General features: G+C 40.2%; 1 protein-coding gene across 1 annotated transcript in view; it reads right to left on the reverse strand.

Annotated features, from left to right (window-relative positions):
• Positions 1-6,863: 6,863 nt before the first annotated feature.
• GNAI1 (G protein subunit alpha i1) overlaps positions 6,864-20,135 on the reverse strand; it is a 56,841-nt gene continuing 43,569 nt past the window's right edge. Inside the window, exons 6-9 of the mRNA XM_024194451.3 lie at positions 12,694-12,823; positions 11,219-11,372; positions 9,051-9,257; positions 6,864-8,929 (exon numbers count right to left, since the gene is read on the reverse strand). Of these exons, the coding sequence (XP_024050219.1) occupies positions 9,067-9,257; positions 11,219-11,372; positions 12,694-12,823 (475 nt within the window). The 3' untranslated portion in view covers positions 6,864-8,929; positions 9,051-9,066. The remainder of the gene's footprint in view (positions 8,930-9,050; positions 9,258-11,218; positions 11,373-12,693; positions 12,824-20,135) is intronic.

Raw genomic sequence — 20,135 nt, forward strand, 5'->3', positions numbered from 1 at the left:
AGCAAACAGCTGTGCATATCTCTCTATCAGTGTTATAGAGGGCGAACAATTTATGAGTTTGCCCTGCATAAGCTTTATGCAGGGTAAAACGGATTTATCTGGGTTTAGACCCCATTGGGAGTTGGGCATCTGAGTGCTAAAGACAAGCACACTTCTGTGAGCTGTTTTCAGGTAAACTTGCAGCTTTGGGACAAGTAATTCAGACCCTGGGTCTGTGCTGGAGCCAGACTGGAGTGTCTCGCTCAGCAAGACAGGGTGCTGGAGTCCTGAGCTGGCAGGGAAAACAGAAGCAGGGGTAGTCTTTGCACATCGGGTGGCAGCTCCCAAGGGCGTTTCTGTGATCCAACCCGTCACAGTGGATTTAAGTGGCTCACAGGGGAAACAGGTAAACATTTCACGAAGTCTGTGATCCAAATTTGTCTTCTCAAAAAACTGGATTCATTTCTACTCCTGGAAGAAATTCTTTGTACCATTCATGGCAAAGGCAAAAGTACATTCCCAGCATGAACAAATATTAGAGGCCAATTCAAGACACTGCAGAAACAAATTCAGCAACTGAGTTGAATCTTAATCTACTGCAGGTTATTAGTGCACAGCTATGAACTTATTTTTTTTAAAGATCTCAACAGGACACCAAATTCTTGCAACATTTATACTGTGTGTACAAGTAATCAACCTGCAGAATGTGCTCCCATGGTAACTTGAAAAGTGTCACAGCACTCAGTGGGTTTAAAGAAATAAACTAACTTGTACAGACATAGTTCAAGAACAATAATGCACAGAAGTGATTCTAAAATACTACTACTAACAACATAGCAAGTATGTCAGAACAGGAAGAGAGAAGTACGAGGAACATTATGAAAATGGTTCATGTCATTACACACATCATGAATTCAGAATACACAGATTGTCAAGGGAGTTTTTCTGCTTAATTTGTTGACCTTTTCAGTAGTTACAGATACAAATAATTCATATTAAATACCCATATTGAAAGACAGCAGGTCAATCTCACTAATGAGCAAAGATATGTGGTTTGGTCTGTTCCAACCTGACAGATTACTTAATTTACAGGAACATTCTTTGAGATATGATCTTCTGCATGGGTCCCACTGTAGAAGTGTGCACCCCATGCACATAAGACCAAAATATTTTAACCAGCAGGGTCCTTTGAGGCTATGCATGTGCCCTTCACATCCTTATGCCCCGTTCCTCAGTGAAGTTATAAAGGGCAGAGCAGCCCCACTGCCACTCAGTTTCTTTACTAACACATAATCCAGGTAAAGGACTCCATATCAGTAGAGGAGGAGTGCAGGTTGTGAGATTGGTGCGAATTCAAAAGCATCTTGAAGAATTCCAGTTACTATAAGGTAAGTAACCTCACTTTCTTCTTTGAGCATTTGTCCACACTGATCCCACTATAAGTGGCTAGCAGTCACTACTTAAGGTGAGTGAGAGGAGTCCTATCTAAACTTTAGGACAGCCCTTCCAAACTGGGTATCTGATCTAAAAGCTGTCACAATGGAGTAGCAATTTATAAATGTATGAACCGAACTGCAAGTAGCTGTCCTTCAGATCTCAGAAATAGGGACTCTCCTAAAGCAAGCTGATGATGTCATCTGACTGCTCTAACTCAAAAGAGAAGAGGCAGCTTACTAAGTAGAAAATGTTAATGCAGTTTAACTCATGTAGAGAGTGAGAGGAAGCAGCCTGCCCATTGGATTTATCAGCAAAAACCACAGACTCGATGATTTATGAAATGGCTTTGTTCTGGTCTGATAAGCAGATATAGCCATGAGACATATAGTGTATAGAATTTAGCCTCTACAGGAAAGTTGAGCTTTAGGGGGGGAAAAAGATACCTGTAAGTGGATAAGTTGATTTATATGAAAATCCAAAACCATCTTTGGTAAAAATTTCGGATGTGGCCTGAGAGTAATCCTGTCTTTATGGGGTGAGGGGGGAACAAAGCAAAATATTGTTTGGAGTGGCTGCCCTCAAAAGCCTAAAAACACTGCTGGATGGGACCAAATCAAATTATTTTTTCACAGATGTAGCAGCGAAATTAACTAACATAGCTATAGACAGCCCTGAGTGTTTCAAAGACAAATATTCCAAAACAGTCCAAGAGCTCAATGTGTCTCTGAATGGACCAAAAAATATTTCCACTTAGCATGGTATGCCCTTATAGGAGAGTCTTTTCTGCTCTGGGCCAAAACATCCTATCCAGCTTCTGTCCACAGAACTAAGCCAACAAGCTTCCAAGCTGTTAGATGTAGACATGCTGGGTCCAGGTGGAGACCCAAAGGTTGATGGTAATTGCAGCCCATGCATCCATAAAATAAGGAGATTGCCAGAGAAAGGAAAGAAGGGGTAAAGATTCTCTACAACGAATCCAAGTTTCTTTGAACTCAGCATAAAACATGCCACCTCCAGCCTTATAAAAAGCGTGCTGTCATAATAGTTGGGCCTCTTCTCTTTCAGAAGAGAGGCCTTTTTCTAGAAAAATTAGGATCCTTTTGTTGGTGCTGAAATAAGAAAGATGGAGGCCTCTATCTGGAGAATAAGAGATCTGATTTACTTCCTCTTCTGCAATTGTAAAGACCAAAAGACTCAGAATCCTTCAGAAAGTGAAGCACTTTGTCAGTTCTTGACTTAAAAAACCTTCAAAAGGAAGGTCCTCAATTGTGGCTTGAACCTCGTTTGGAATGCCTGACAACTGCAGCCATGGTGTTATCTGCACAGAGACTGCAGTGGCCATTGACCATGCTCTAGCATCACTAACTGACCTTCCATAGCCACTGCCTTCAGTTACTCTCTGGTCTCTTGAGGAAGCTTACCCATTAACTGTAACACTGCAGGAAATTGTACTTCACTCACAAGACTTGCTAGTTGGCTATATGAACCTGAAAACTTGCAAAGGAGTAAACTTTTCTCCCCAGAACATCCATCTTCTTGGGCTTTTTATCCCTGGGCATAGATTTAGGTGGCCCAAGCAGCTCAGAATTTTCACGAGCCACTGTCACAACCAAAGTTTCAGGGAGTGGATGAGTAAAAAGTACTCAAAACCCCTTAGGGCGAACTTGGTACCTGCAATCTCCCCTCTTAGATGTGGCCAAGACAGATTCCAGGGTTTGCCACAGGTCCTTGGCAGGCTCAAGAATGCCTTCATTAGTAGGCATGGAATCTCTAAGATGTCTGCCATTCTTTTAAGGAAATCATGGAAGGCCTTGAAATAGTCTATTGTGGATGTATTACATGGAGCCACAACTTTGTCAGGTGACAAAGATCATATGGTCAGGTGAATAGGCTGATCCTCATATTTCTCAATGAGGTATTTTTCCTTGCTATGAGGTTCTTGCTTGAACTCTGAAGGAGTTCGTGGTAAGATGACTGTGGCACTTGTAGATGATTCTTTAGAAGGAGGCAACCTTACACTGGATCTTGATGCAGCTGAATACAAAGCAGAGAGGGTGAGGCCAAGGATTCCACAGAGGCCAATAGAGTCAGGACTGAGTCTCATAAAGGAAGGACAAATGATTTCCCATAAGTGGAAACCAGAACATGAGAGCACACTGAAGCATGGGATCTGTGATGAGAGGGGCTCCTTTCCAAGGCTACACTCAGGAATCAATCTAGGCAAAGGAGATCTCATAGGTGAAGGGCTCCTGCTCCCATGTGAAGGTGATACAGTTTAACAGAATCCTTCTAGAGGACCTAGTTCCTGAGGCATAGGAACAGAAAGAGACTCATAGCATGAGAAGGAGGCATTGGTACTTGTCACAAGGCACCCTCGGGGTGGGGCAAGGGCAGTAGCCCTGTGGTTAAGTCAATATGGCTGAGCTCAGCCTCAGGGCTCCATGGCCCAATGATTGGCACCAATAGGGCTCCCCTCATCTGCGGGAAAGTGTGGTGTGGCCTAATGTCCGGAGTCAATAGGGCTCCCCTTGGCGGCAGGGAATCACTGCCCTATGGCCAAAATCAGTGGGACTCCCCTTTGCTGCAGGGAAGTGTGGCCTAATGGCCAGAGTCAATAGAAGGGGGGTGGCTGGGTAGGGGGCCCTGGGCCCTAGTAGTGGATGGTGGGGAATCTGCTCACAACACACAGACTGCTGCAGGGACACTGGCTAGTCCCTCCCTGGGCTACTTCCTACCTTGACTCCTGCAGTGGAAGTCTGGGTGTTCTCAGACTCTCCAGGCCCCTTGGGTGGCACAGCCCTTGGCAGCTGCAATCTCCCTGGGACATCTGCCGGTACCCAGGTGCCCGTCTAGGTCTCAGCGTCCCCCACTCTTGTGACCTGGGCTTCTGGCTGCTTCTCTGCTGGAGCCGAAGAGGTGCATCCCTCCTCCTCAACAGTCAGCCCACACTGAGCTGAGTTGATCCCTTTTATACTGCAGCAGTTGGAGCATACCCAGTAGGGGTGAGGGGGCGTGGCTTCAGCTGCCAAGAGTACTGGTTTAACCCCTTCATCTCCCGTGTGGGGCAAGTATACCCTATCACAGTACTGTAGAGGTTGGATGTAGAGAAATTTTCATCTTCGGTACTCAGGGCTCTGGTATCAGAGACTTGGATAGCACAGATAGAGGAGAGACATCCAGAAAAGTGGATTCTGGTTTCAGAGTAATGGTATATAAAAGCAGCCTTGGTGGACATAGGAAACAATACTGATGGTGATGGAATTGACAGTGGTACCAATACTGAGGTCTCAGAATTCTTATCAGGATGTGGTACCAATGCCAATGATGCCAAGGAAGTAATGCCAGTCACGAAAGATAGATGACACTTTGAAACTGCTTTTGAAGCCGGAGCAGACTGCTTTTGAGGGGGAACCTCAGAATCTACACTACACAATGAACTTTCCATTAGAAATAACGTTAATGGGCATGATGACCCCTTTGTGGGAGCTCAGAAAAAATTACAAATGGCACACTCAGAGATAGACTCCCCTAAACAAAACATTTTGTATGTGCATCATTGGCAAGCATAGATATCTTGCAGGCAGGGCATATTTTAAAGCCGAGAAACCTATTCTCAGCCAGACTCAGACTGATATTTAAAAGAAAAAAAATAAAACTTATCAAAACTAATTCTGAATCTAAGAACTATGGGGAAGCTGGCGGCCACCCTGGGCTCTGACTCGCTAGCATGGGCAATGAAAAGGACCTGGTGGTTGAGACTGCTCTGTCCTTTTTACCCTTGCTGTAGGGGGTGTGAGGGTAAGCAGCATGCATGCATAGCCCCAATGGACACTTCTGGCTAAAAGATTCTTGGCTCACACACCTACAGTGATATCCATGTGGACAAATGCTCAAAGAAGATACTTCCAAGTCATATGTGATAGGCTTTTATCTGGTGTGGAGCCAACAGATTCACACCTTGCAAGTTTATCTCTATGATCCTTTGTACTCTTAGCAAAAGATGCTGAACATTTCAAAAGCACAAAGACCTTCTCTCAGTATTCTTGTAGTTTTTAAATTGGCTAGATTAATTTATTTCTAGGGGCTATAGCCATAATTGATAAATCATACACATGCAAACAACCTCACATAAGAGGTAGTTAATGTTGGGATAGAGTACCCTTAGTATCACTAGGCATGTCTCTGGTTCCATTAAAAATCTTAATAAATTGGTCATTTATGGTGAAATGTAAAACACACACAAGACGGAGGAGAGGTGTGCTGTTTCTTTAAAACTGTCGCAGGGAGCTGGATAAGAGGTGGACTGAGGAAGGTTCTAGGCTGTAGCGTTACAGTGAAGCAGAGAGAAAAAGGCAGACAGATCCAGTAACTTCAAGGATACCACTTTTCTGATCTAATGAAGTTCTTTGTTCCGTATTAGAGGGAAGCTACAATTTCAGTTGTCAAAGGTGTTGGTATCACAAGTTGATGTCATTTTGGTGGCTCACAGACATTTTGGTGTTGGTGTCACAAGTTGGTGTAATTTTGACTCTATTCTGGAAACCGGCAACTCTGAAAGTGTCCCTAGCCTGTTTGCCAGAAGCTGGGAATGGGCCACTTGATGATTACCTGTTCTGTTCATTCCCTCTGGGGCACCTGGCATTGGCCACTGTCAGAAGACAGGCTACTGGGCTAGATGGACCTTTGATCTGACCCAGTATGGCTGTTCTTATGTTCTTATAAAGTGACGGATGTCATGATAATTAACTATCTGCATACACGCTTCCTGCATGATGCTATGGCTACGAGGGCTAGCACTGTCTTTGGATATATGAGTAGGGAAATACCAAGAAGTGAGGTGACATGACCTGTGTATATCGCATTAATGAGATTATAGGGAGACAATTTGTTAGTAGATAGTTCTTTATATTTGACAAGGCATAACACCCTCCAATAGGCTGGAAGATAAAGCTCATGGGATTGGAGGATTCTCCATCATTTGAAGTCTTTGAGATTGGATGACTTTCTAAAAGATATGCTCTAGATCAACCAGAAGTTATGAACTTGATGTAGTAATTATTGGTGAAATACCATGGCTTGTGCTATACAGATCAGGCTAGATCTTCATAACGGTCCCTTTAGGCCTTAAAATGCATGAAAAAGAACAGCTTATTTTGTATACACCATTCCATAAATGTAAGACAGACCTGTGAGATTCCCACCATAGAACCAATATCAGTTCCAGGAGAGGGCGGGGGGGGGCGAGGGGGAGGCGGCGGCGGCAAGGAGAGTCTTCATGGAAATTTGTCCAGCTGCCAACTCAAGTCAAAAGAGGAAAGTCCATCAGTCTGGAATGGAAGAGCTCATGAGCAGATATATTTTCAATGCACTTGTTTAGCACAGGACAAAAAACAGTGTACATATTTCAGGAAAGAATTATACTTCATCTTTTAAAAAAAAAATCTCAATTTTATTAGGATGTTAGTAAATTATACAGGATAAAATTCAGGAATCCATCGGTAATGGTCATCAATGTGTGCTCATTTTTATTTTACTTACATACACTCATGTGAACTTACTCACAATTTCATTTCTTTTCATTTTTATTCACTATCTTCACAAAGTGGATGCAGCACGTCTTCCATCAGTAAATTTAATGAAAAACATTTCTCTTAGGCAAGGCACAAAGAATTTAGACAAATTTTCAGTAATTTTTGATTAATCCCAATTTTTTTTTACATTAAGTACAAAGACAACAAGTTAAATAGTCACAAAATATTTCAATGTTACATAAAATCAGTTGTGACTGCAGCATAATGCACAAATCAAAGCAGTCCAAGATGTAAACTGTTTACCATAATTACTAAATAAAAGAGCTTGTTCTGTGTGAACATTTTCAACAACCTCCATCATTAATAAACTAATATTACTGCTCCTTTGTTTTAACTTCTCATTTGAAAACATTTAGAAATTCCATAGCAAATAATGGAAAATTCCAAGAATGAAAAGAGCTGAGATAAGAACTATTTCAAGGCCATTTGACAGCCTTAAACCAAGAATACACACAACCAAAAATGAGTTAATGCTTTAAAATAACTCTAGTTAGACATTTAGAATGAACACTTCTAAGCATATGAATCTGTAAGAAAATATGGAAAACTAGCAACAGTTTCAGAGGTGTTCTCGTCTTGGACAAAGTAGTACGGTAGTTACAAACAATGTTCCAACAATTATAGAAAGTAATATTTCTAAATTTGTTGTGATTACATTTCTTAGGTGACCAAAATGCTCAGGACAACCATCTAAGAACTTATTTACAAAATAAAAGCTTATTTCAGTTTCAAATGTATAAAAATCAGTTTTGGCACTACCCATAAGGCAATGCACAATATACCCCTAACATAGTAAATAATACAATGAAAGGTAAAATTAACTGAAAAGAAATTCTATGCAATATTATTTAAAGGGACACTGTCAATTTAAAAAAAAAAAATCACACAAGTGTACACCATTAAAAGTCAACATTAGCAAATAATTACCTCATACGGAGATCAGAGATAGTGAAGATTTTCTTTATATTTGCAACAGAAAATATCTGTACTATCTTTAATATCACTGTGCATGGCTTTTTGGTAGTGTCTGATGTTTTCATGACTATCAATTTGTAGAACTGGTTTTCTTACCTACAATTAATAGCAACACATTAGGAGCCTGATTCTAAATCCATGGAATGAAAAGAAAACAAGTCTTCTTGTTCTCAAGTTTTGCCACTGGCTTTTACAAGAGCAAGGAGAGTTTTGTCACTCACAGGAGAAAGAAGATAAATAGACAAAATACATTTTAAAAATTTTATCTCTGTTATTGATCCTAATAATTTCTTTTTACATTTCCATCAGCTTGGCAATGAAAATTAACTAATCCAGTTTCAGTTTCTCAGTGTTGTAATGTTTGGGCTGAAAAGATTGCAAGCAAAAGTTTATTTGTAATCAATTGTTTCCACTGGAATTCTAATAAATCAAAGAAAACTTTCATTAGCCTTGAAATTTTTAAGAGCTTTTTCAAAACCTAAAGGTTAGGGACAAACTTGAATTCACAGTGTCCCTTTAAAGCTGAGCAAGCATAAGATTATTTTAGACTACCAAGAAGCCTGTAACACTTGGTTATGCAAACAAAACCTAATAAGTCAGCATGCATATTTAAGACAAAAAAGGCAAAAAAAAAAACATAAAAAAAATTTACCCTCCTTAAGAGCATTCTCATAAAACGTGAAAACTTTGGAACACAAATCAAGTTATTAAAATATTCTGTTCAATGTTCATACAAATAACATTCCTACAATTACAAGCATACATACAATCAAGATACTTTTCATTGTTACCTAATATTTAATTATTTAAATTTACAAGACAAACATAAATAAAGCTGTTAAAACAGGCAAGTACAGTACTGGTCTGTTATTCAGCACAAATTGTTTTGTACTTCTTTCTTCTTGAAACCCCATCAGGTTAGGAGTTTGTGAAGTCATTCTTCAAATCTAAAAATAAAGATCAAGAGAATTAGATTCCTATGTACATGTACAAATGCTTTATATTACCGAGATATATACAAAATGATGAAAAGTTCTATTTCTCATTCTGGTCAAGGAACACAATTACCATTGAATGCAAAGCCTTAGAAGAGGCCACAGTCTTTTAGATTATTTTTTATGATGACGTCAGTTACAGCATCAAAAACAAACTGCACGTTCTTGGTATCTGTGGCACATGTGAAGTGAGTATAGATTTCCTTCGTGTCCTTTCTCTTGTTCAGATCTTCAAATTGACACTGGATGTATGCAGCTGCCTCTTCATAAGTGTTGGATCCTGAAGGAAGGGAAAAAGTTGATCAATAAACACTAAATTTCAGACTAAGGGCTTGTCTACACTTACCGGGGGTTCGACATGCGACGACTGATGCATTGGCGGTTGATTTAGTGGGTCTAGTGAAGACCCTCTAAATTGACCGTCGATCGCTCTTCCGTCGACTCCTGTACTCCACCTGAACGAGAAGCGTAAGGGGAGTCAATGGGAAAGCGTCTCCAGTCAACATCACATAGTGTGGACCCTGCGGTAAGTAGATCTAAATACGTCGACTTCAGCTATGTTATTCGCGTAGCTGAAGTTGCGTAACTTAGATCGATCTTCCCCTGTAGTGTAGACAAGGCTTAAGCAGCAATGAATACTATACACTTTGAAGGAAGCCATGAACTATTTTTTTTAAAACTGCTGGACAGTTTCTTTAAAAAAATGGAAGAATTGTATGCAGTTTTAAGTAACCTCACAACTACTGTTTTAAGTATAAAACTTGCTGGTGGTAAAACATACTGGATTATTAATGCTTTAAGTTTTATATATCTATCTATATCGATCTATCTATATCTATATCTATCTATAGATATAGATATATATAGAAGGCTATGGACTCAATCCAACTCCCACTTACTTGGAAGTTTTACCCTTGACTTCAATGGGAGGTTGATCAGGTTATTAAAGAGCTATAACTGCTCTGCAAATAGAAATGATGTTTTGTTTCCATGGAATTGTTTGTTCATGTTTTCAGATTAAACACTAAGGAAAATAAATACTGAGGGAAGCAAAACAAAACAAAACTAAAAAAATCCTTCCCCCATTCCATCTATTTTTGTTTACACTCACTTTTCTTTTTCATGGAGCTTTCTTCCATCTCCACCTGCCTAAATTTGTATTTGGCCTATTCCCCCTTTTCTCCCAGTTTTAATTACATTTTTTCAAGTAAGTATTCTCTGCACAACAGAATGATAGAATTTCATATAATTATATAAATCTACCAATAGGTAGTAGAAATCTAAATACAGACCACTGCTGAATTACATCATCCTCTCTTCCTAAAGAATTCTTGCATACCATGTTTTTCCTTCCAATGTGTTTAAAAAAATCTAAATGCCCTAAACCTCTTTAGGAGAAAATCCTACGATTTGGAGCAAAATGGAGTACAGGAAGAGCCTAAGCAGAATAAATTGGAAAGGATCTCACCACGAAGAACGTTTAAACACTTTAAATACTGAACAATGAACCAATTATTTGTGTGGATTCTCCCTCAGTGTTTCCAAACATTCCATGTATTTGAAAAGATGTTTGACATCAGCTTTCAATAAACCATGAATGTAACAATACTTTTGATTACAGTTAAATATTTAAAATTCTTGTTTAATGTTAGTAATTGTCCAACTATGTCCTCAAACCATCATCTTACAATACATCTATGTTGGAAAGACTATCAGAGTTGCCATTTTGTAAGCGGTTACAAGTTTGGGACAGTTTTCTCCCCTTATATGTACAGTTTTTCGTATCTTTGAGCTTCAGTTAACTATATTTTGGAATATGTTTAGACCTGGTTGTGATTTTTCAGGCTGTCAATGCTCGCAGCTCAGAGATAGTGAGTACAGGTCTAACAGGAGCATTCCTGCTCTACAATGAGCAGTTATAAGGCTAAATTCTCTTAGCCTTACTCATATTCATTGTTCTATTGACTCAGCTGGGACTACTCATGTAAGTAAGGAGAGCAGGATTTGGCACATACTTTAAAGTGACTAAAAGTGGCATAGTGAAGTTTCATGTTTTTGTTACTCAACTTCCATATGAAATTGGCTCAGTTTACAACTAAAAAACAATCTCCCCTAACTGCTAGCTACAGACACAACTTTGATTCCAGATTAAACTGTTTCTTACTGGTTCATGCATCATAAAACCAGTAATAAGATTCCAAAACTGAAGTGACTTGACTTCCCACGTAAGTAGCAGAATACCTGCATATTCAGGGTAGCAAATAGTGAGGGGACTCCTTTTGATTTTTTCTTCAAAGAGATCCTTCTTGTTTAGGAAAAGAATAATAGAAGTGTCTGTAAACCATTTATTGTTGCAGATGCTGTCAAACAATTTCATGCTTTCATGCATCCGATTCTGCAATTGAAAAGAAGATACTTCAGCCTACCCTCCATTATCCTTTTCAATAGTAATGAAATGAGGAAACATATACCTGTTTGATATAGTGAAACTCTTCTAATCGAGTAATAAAATCTCCTGTAAAAGTCTTTTTGTATATTGAATCCCAGAACCCTACCCTAATGCTGTATGAAACAGAGAACAAAATAATCAAAGCACAATTTCCTATAATAATTGTGTCGGCGTTCAGGTGAGTAAATTATTTATTTTTTCATTTACTTATGACTGTAGTTTTGAATATTGAATGTCTAACAATTGCACAGTTTAGTGTCACTCTTCCGTATATAACTGCAAATGTCATAAAGAAAAAGAATTCCAGGGAAGCCAGTGACCTTTAAGTGGAAATTGATTACTGTATAACTCCTCTTAAAGAAGTTAAAAAATCAAATATGGCAGCCCTGCCAGATAGTCAAGTACTCCAGTGTTACCAGGAGATCAAATGAAAAAGTGCTTTACTCACAAACATTTTCCTCTGCCATGCTTTTAACTGTTTACACCAGTAGACTACCACCCACCCGGGACACAATTTGCCTAGGCTTGATTTGAAGGCTACTTCCTTACCCTCCAAATTACAGACTACAGGAGAGTCAGCACCACAGAAGTACTTTACTTATTAAGCCAGCTAGAGAGCAACACAGATTAGGATCACTCTTGTCAGCTCCATGAATAAAGAGTGGTGCTAGTTTGTGTCTGTTTTCGCTAGGGGAGTCTGATCCTGAAAGAAGAGAAAAGAAGAGTTGCTGGAAAGAAAAACCAAAGAAACGAAGACATAGCTAGAGGAGACCAGCAAATGCAGGGAAAATTATCAGAGAAAGAGACATATAGAAAGGAAGATTGAAGGACTGGAAACTAGGTAAAAAAAAGAAAGAAAACACAGGGAAAAGACAAAGTGGTGGTCTAAATAAGCCATATGGGTTTCCACTAAAAATTGTTTGAATCACCAAAATTTGTCTTATTAACCCCCTACTATGCAATTTAAAACAAGTGTTCACCTCTGTTACCTAATTTAAAAATAGAATGTCTTTCATGGAAAACAGCTACCTGTAAACAAAAGTATTCAGTAAGAATTTCTTTCTAGATATTTTCTTATGCCAGTGATATTCAAAGAGATGGCATTTTCTTCACCATTTCTACTGTCCACCAGGACACTTGCAAGTGGAAATTACTTCCTTGTGAAAACAGAGGACACACACACTTTTCATAAAGGGTTTAACTTCTTTCAAGATCATTTAGTTTTTATTTCCTCTTCTCCCCCTTCCTTCAAGATTAGTTTACTTGCCATTTCCTCATCTTCTGCTAGGACCAAGTCATAATCACTGAGCGCTACACAAAAGATTATTGCTGTAACTCCCTCAAAGCAATGAATCCACTTCTTCCGCTCTGATCTCTGGCCTCCCACATCAAACATTCTGCAAAACAGAAAAATAAAATAGTGTTAAAATTCCAGCCTTCTGAATACTATACATAAAATTAAAGAGCAGACTGTACTAGTCTGATCACACAATTTTATGGCGAAAGGGCATTAAAGTTTTAGAGTAATAGCCTAGTGTTGAAAATTAATTTTAATAAAGCCTTAAAAATCTCTTCAATACAATAATTTGCATTACTTTCTAGCAAAAATTACTTTGAAACTAAAGCAAATAAAATGCCCTGCAGAAGTAAACGTGATCTGTACTACACAGTTTCTCTGCAACTGTTTATGGCTGCAAGATGTCAAAACACTGCAAAATTTATGCACCTGGATTTAGTTTTATTATACATGTACTTGAATGAAGAGCTTTTCAACTTATTTGGCTTAGTGAAAAAAATGCAATCACTAAAAATACAATAGACCATGAAAAAATGTGTTTTCTTAGACAAATACTCTCTGAGCTAGGGTGCAAAATCCTGTACATTCAGGAGCACAGAGTAATTATGTGTTTCACTGTTTTGGGGGGGAAGTTTTATAAAAACACTTGGATAATACTCTGAAAATTGAGTAAAAGTTACATTTCCGGTTTTTATTTTCACTGTTTCAACATTTCTAAATCCAAGTCACACAGTTTATCACTCAAACTATAATTTTTCTAACTTTCAGCTTTTCAAATTCAGCCTAGAAATCAAGTTGGATTTTGACTCGTGCACAGACATACAGCTGGGGTTTGGCAAACACGTCAGTTGCTAGTGTTTAAAACAGAAAAATCCAGTTCTCTTTCCTATAGCTGATCGGGTTGATCTTTAAAGAACTCTAATATATAAGCTGAGGTAAGCATTTCAGTACCCAAGAGATGTTCGAGATGTTTTAGTCAGCGTGGATTCCTCTGTTGGTGGGCATGCACCTTTATGGGTGGGAGATCTGAGTTTTTGAATAGCACTGTTCTTTGAGATCATGCATCGAGGCCTGGGGCCTCCTGATACCACTGTACAAGGCATAAAGGGCAAAGTGGCCACAACTCTCCCTCAGTTTCCTCACAATTCAAAGCTTGTGTTAGCTGAGGACTCCTAAAAGCAATCTGAAGTTGCAGCTCAGGCTGGATCTTGGGCTCTGAAGCCTAGAGTGGAGTGGACTTCAAAGCCCAAGCTGCAACTTCAAAGCGCTATCTACATAGCTATTTTTAGACCACTAGTGCAAGCCCCACTATCTAAGTCTATTGACCTAGTATGGAAGGCTCTGGATGTCGTGGGCTGTGTAAACATGCTCTAAAGCAGAGATTCTCAACCTTTTTCTTTCTGAGCCCCCCCCGCAACATGCTATAAAAACTCCATGGCCCACCTGTGCCACGATATCTGGTTTTCTGCATATAAAAGCCAGGGCCAGCATTGGGGGGTAGCAAGCAGGGCAATTGCCTGGGGCGCCATGCCACAGGGGCCCCCCACAAAGCTACATTGCTCAGGCTTCAGCCCCAGGTGGCGGGGCTCAGGGACCTGGGCTTCAGCCCGATGCGGTGGGGCTTCGGCTTTTTGCCCTGGGCCCCAGCGAGTCTAATGCTGGTCCTTCTTGGAGGCCCCCAACAAACCTGCTCGTGGCCCCCAAGGGGGTCCTGGTCCCATGGTTAAGAACCACTGCTCTAAAAGGCCCTGAAAGTATTCAACACTGCAATTTAAATATTCATCATTACAATTTAATCTTTACTTTGGAAATTGTCTTTGCCATGTTTGATATACATGGAGTTATTTGCACCAAAACAAAGCTTCACAATCAAGTTTGTTGAGAAATTATAAAAGACCTATCGAAAACTGCATAGAAAGAAAATTGCTTTGCTGTATTTCTGCAAAATTAAAATTTAAGGTTTTAAACAGATACGATAAGTAAAATCCAAAAAGAACCAGCTTAACTTCTGAGATACAGCTTATCAAAAGGGGATAAAAAACTTGCTGCTACTGTTTTAGATTTATTCAGTGCTCAGAAGCATGTTAGGTGCTTTACAGACAACGAAGAAAGGTTGCCCTACCTCAGAGAACCTTTTTTTAAAATGTAGACATGACAAAACCAGGAGGGATGGAAGGATAAAGTGTACGATAAGCTAGAAGTCTACAATGTTATGTGGTTATTTAAATTATTTATGAACCTTGATATATTAAAATATGTCTCTCTTCAAAACTTGTCCCTGTCCATTTGCATCTAAAAAAATTCTGCTCAGAAGCAAGTTATTTTTACTGATTCCTCACGTCTATAAACCCACTACTTTTTAAAAAAAAACCCCCCCCCCCCCCCTAAAATCCTAGTGACTGCCCGCACTCCTTTTTAACTACTATAGTTTAACCCTTGTGATGTTCTACCCACAAACTCTAAATTTTATGGAGTTCTAGCCTTTTTTTAAAAAGGAAGCAATCAGGCAACCAATTAGGCACAGCCTAGCTGGATGACACATTTACATCCAAAGTAAAGGTCAAAAAGAGAAAAAACAAGTTAAAAAAATCTACAAAAAGTATGAATGAGTAATCTAACAAGATGTCAGAAATTTGAAAGCCAGATCTTCACCTTCCTGAGGAACAAACAGAACTGATAACTAGGGGTCAATAACTCACAATTTGTACTACTGTCACTCCCAGGGGTTTCAAATTCCCTGGCTTAGCTAATCAGTTTGCAGATCACTCTACACCTGAGGCTAGATCAGGGGTCAGCAACCTTTCAGAAGTGGTATGCCGAGTCTTCATTCATTCACTCCAATTTAACGTTTCGCACGCCAGTAATACATTTTAACGTTTTTAGAAGGTTTCTTTCTATAAATCTATAATATATAACTAAACTATTGTTGTATGTAAAGTAAATAAGGTTTTTAAAATGTTTAAGAAGCTTCATTTAAAATTAAATTAAAATGCAGAGCCTCCCAGATCAGTGACCAGGACCCGAGTAGTGTGAGTGCCATTGAAAATCAGCTCGCGTGCCACCTTTGGCACGTGTGCCATAAGTTGCCTACCCATGGGCTAGATATTCAATAGTGTGGCTTTTTTAATTTTACCACTGGAAAAGTAAATTTCACACAGAATTCGGGAGACAGAGGGGAGAGGATTCATTTCCATCTGCCGCAACAGCTACATTTTTTCATGACCGAACAAAAACAATTCAATGTACTTAAAACCTTCTAAAGTACAGAAATGAAATAAATTTCCAATGTAGTAAAGTCTTAAAACTTGGATTTGTCAAATCATACCATGCATTTCTATCAATATAAATACTGAAGGGTTTTTTTTAAAGTGGGAACAGACACAATGGTTTAGATATTTAGAACAGAAGTGCAGCTAGTGTACAAGAATCACAATTATCTAGTAAATATATTTTTGTAACAAATGCTACTCTATAGTGAATCAATACTACTAAGTGTGTTGCTCTTCTCATTACAAGCCAATTCAGTGTACATAAAGCAAGAAAAACACTTATCTCCAGTTCCAAAACAACTTATAAGCTTTAAAGCAGACTGAAAGAACTGATCAAGGATTTCTTTTTCAAAGTCCAAAAATGGAAACTAAATAGAACATACTATTTTAAGAGGAAAGTCAACTTAAAAACAAAACCCCCACACTTCTGCCAACATATTGTATTTACTATTGCTTCAATTAACACCTAAGATCACATAGCAGATTTATTCATTTCATTACACTTTATTGTGTGCCTTTGACAGTAGTCTAGTCAGTTTGTTTCCTCTGCAGAGTCAGGTAGCTAGTCATATTTCCCCCTTATTTGTGTGAGCCTTTCATATAGCAACAGAGGAGAGAAATACTTTAAAAAAAAGTGTGACTGTAAAACCACAAGAGTTTACAGGCTGGAATTAGGGGCATGGTTAGTAATCTACTTGTAAAACAAAATCTAAACTATTTTAAAACTGTAAGTTAAAATTGATCTAAGAACTCTACCACAGACTTTAAATGAAAAGTTACAATGCTTTGGTAAGCCATCCAATTAATAAGATTTGCATGTGACCTTAGCTTCACTGAATTCAATGGAAATTGCAATCATTTATCCAAGGACAAAATTGTTAGTGATAAGTCACTAATAAACAGCATCCTCATTTTCAAAAGACTGGCTGGCCTAGCAAGGATTTAAAAAATGTTTGTTAGGTATTAAGTTAAAGTGCAGCTGGACTCCATTCTTTTAAAAATATTTTTTACTAACACATCAAGAGTGAATAAGAGCCCAATTTTGGTCGTCAAAACTGTAATTCTGGATTTGACCATTTCTTTCCCCCCACATTTACACTGGAAGGAAGCCACATATTCCTACTAAGGTATGTTTGTATGTCAGCAAGGAGTGAGGCAGATGGAGCAGCCAAAGTGCCTATTTATTTGTATTACCATAGGAGCCTTAGAGCAGCAAAAGCAGCCAGTTTCTTCAAAGAGCAGCAGAAGCTTCGCGAGACCTGGGGTTGGGAAGAGTGAAAGGTGGGGCGGGGGGTGTGTGGGGTGTGAAGGTATATTTGGCTCTTCCCTCAATCCACCTAAAGAATATGGGAGGGAAAAGGAAAGAAGGGAAAGAGAAACACATCAAACACCTCAAAGCCAGGTGAGAAAAATTGAAGGGGCATCTGTGTCCCCTCATAAGAACAGATTCATTAAAGCAAAGAAGTGATGATTTTAACCATCTAATCTGACCAAGCCAAGAATTTCATCCGGAAATTCCTCCACGTCAATACCCAGTGTTTGAGCTGAAGTATATTATTTTACAAAGACATCTAGTTTTGACTTAAGACTTCAGGTGATGGAGAAGCCACAACCCTTGATAAGCTGTTCCAATAGTTAAGTACCCAAACTTAAAAATGTGTGGTTTATCTATAGCCTGAATTAATCTATTTTAGGTTTCTTAGGCAGCCTCTGGTCTTCTCTGCTAGAATAAAGAGCCCTTTACAGGTACTAACAAGTGATCAAGTCACCTCTTAACCTTCCCTTTGATAAATTAAATAGATTGAGCTTCCTAAATCTTTCACTGAATGGTGAGTTTTCCACACCTTGACTCATTTTTGCAGCTCTCTTCTGAACCCTTTCAAATTTTTCAATATCCTTTTTAAAGTGTGGACACCAGAACTGGACACACATTCCAATAATGATTTCACCAATGCTGTTTAGCAGTAATACTACCTCTCTATTCCTGCTCAATGTTTCCCAGCTTATACAACCAGGTACCCACTACGGCCCTTAAACACTCTTCGGAATCACTGCTTTTGAGGATACAGTTTGCCATGGGGTAAGATCCAGGCTCTGGTCTGGCACGCCGTCCTCGGGCATACCCTCAAAAGGTCTGCTTAGAACCCGTCAATTGTTTCACAGGCCCAGACGTAGAGGCTGCGGAGGTGTGTGGCACATGCTTCCTCCTGAAGCCCTTGTTCCTCCGCCGGCCGAAGTCCTGCCTCTGCTGGTATTGCAGCAGGTAAAATCGGCCCATAGGTTGGGACTTGTACTGTTTGCGCATTGGGGCTGAGGTTGTGAAGGCCCAACGACTTTAGAGTGGCCCTTTTTTAAGGTTGTGAAGCCAAGCGTCAGTTTGTTTGGAAAAGAGGGAATTCCCCTCAAATGGAAGGTCCTGAATTGTTTGTTGGACCTCGTGGGGCAGTCCAGAGATCTTAAGCCAAGAGCTCCGTCTCATGACCATCTTTGTGGACATAGTTCTAGCTGCCGCATCCAAGGCCTCCTTAAGGGATGCTTTGACCACAGCCTTACTCTCCTCTATAAGGGCCACGAATTCAGATAAGAGTTCCTTAAATGTTATCATCACTGACCAGGAATTAAAGTCACAGCAGCCTATGCCCTGGTGGTTTGATATCCTCAGCAGGAGGCCCTCTGTGGAATATTCCTTCCTGCCCAATAAACCCCGTTTCCCGGCCTCTTTCAGTTTGGGTGATGGGCCTTGCTGCCCTTGTCTCTCTCGTTCATTCGCAGCAGCAACGACTAGGAATCCTGGAGGGGGATGGGTGTATAGATACTCATACCCCTTGGGGGGTAAAAAGTACTTTCTTTCCACCTGCTTTGCTGTGAGCTGGAGGGATGCGGGGGGTGGCCACAGAGCCCTCATAAATTGCAAGATGGCCTCATTCAAGGACAGGGCCACTTTTGCCGATCCTGAAAGTGCTAATATGTACACCAGGGCAGGGGCTGACTCTGCGATCTCCTCTAACTGTATCCCCAGGTTCTGGGCTACATGACGCAGAAGTTCTTGGTGAGCCTTTTAATCATCTTGAGTGGGTGCTATGGTCATCCCCACCACTGCCTTATCGGGGGAAGATGACAATGAGGCTTGGACTGACACCAGGCCTTGCATGTCCTTTCTTGTTGGTGGGTCCTCCACAGGGGTATCCTGTGCTTCAGCCACCTCGGCACCCAGAACCAAACCCCTTTCTAAGGAGAATAGTGGGGGAGCTCTCACTTTTGAGGGCGCTGAGTGGGATCACCCTGCGTGAGAACCTTGGAATGGTTGAACCATCCAAGGGGTCCACATCGGCCACAGGAGTGGCATTTACCATTGGGTCAGTGGCCAGGCTGATGGGATGAGCCCTTGTGCCACGGCTGTGGAATGCCCATGGTCAACTCGATGTCTGCTCCCTCCTGACCAAGGTAGTATTCGTTGCCAAATTGGGCTGCCGCTATGATGAGGGGCAAAGTGCTGCCTCCATGAGAAGGATTTTGAGTCTGTTTTCTCTCTCCTCCTTTGTCCTGGGCTTAAAGTTTTTACAAATCCAGCACCATTCCTGAATATGACATTCTCTCAGCTTTCATGCAGGTCACTAACTGGCATGGGCTTGTGGCACGCCACGCATTGTTTGAAGCCGTGGGACCGAGGCATGCTCCAGTGTCCCAGGAGGACTAGTCCTGCAGGGCAGGAACCTACTAAGGGCTTGTCTACACTGGCAATTAACAACGCTGCAACTTTCTCACTCAGGGGTGTGAAAGAACACCCCCGAGTGCAGCACGTTGCAGCGCTATAAAGCGCCAATGTAAACAGTGCCCCAAGCTCTCAGCACTGGGAGCTATGCCCCTTGTGGAGGTGGTTTTTTTAGAGCGCTGGGAGAGCTCTCTCACAGTGCTGCACCGTGACCACACAAGGCACATTAAAACGTTGCCAGTGTAGGCTAGTCCTAAGTACCCTAAGCGATCTAACTACTTGTTAATTTATTCTAATCTTAACTATTTACATGCCATTTAAAAATCTATTTACAGGATAAAGAAAACCACTCAGGAGAATCACTTGCAAAGCAAGAGACAAACAGCGTTCCAGCAACCGTCACAGGTGGTAAGAAGGAACTGAAGGGGTGA

Source organism: Terrapene carolina, unplaced genomic scaffold, assembly GCF_002925995.2.
Source record: "Terrapene carolina triunguis isolate 2854851 unplaced genomic scaffold, T_m_triunguis-2.0 Scaffold68, whole genome shotgun sequence".
Taxonomy (NCBI): domain Eukaryota; kingdom Metazoa; phylum Chordata; order Testudines; family Emydidae; genus Terrapene; species Terrapene triunguis.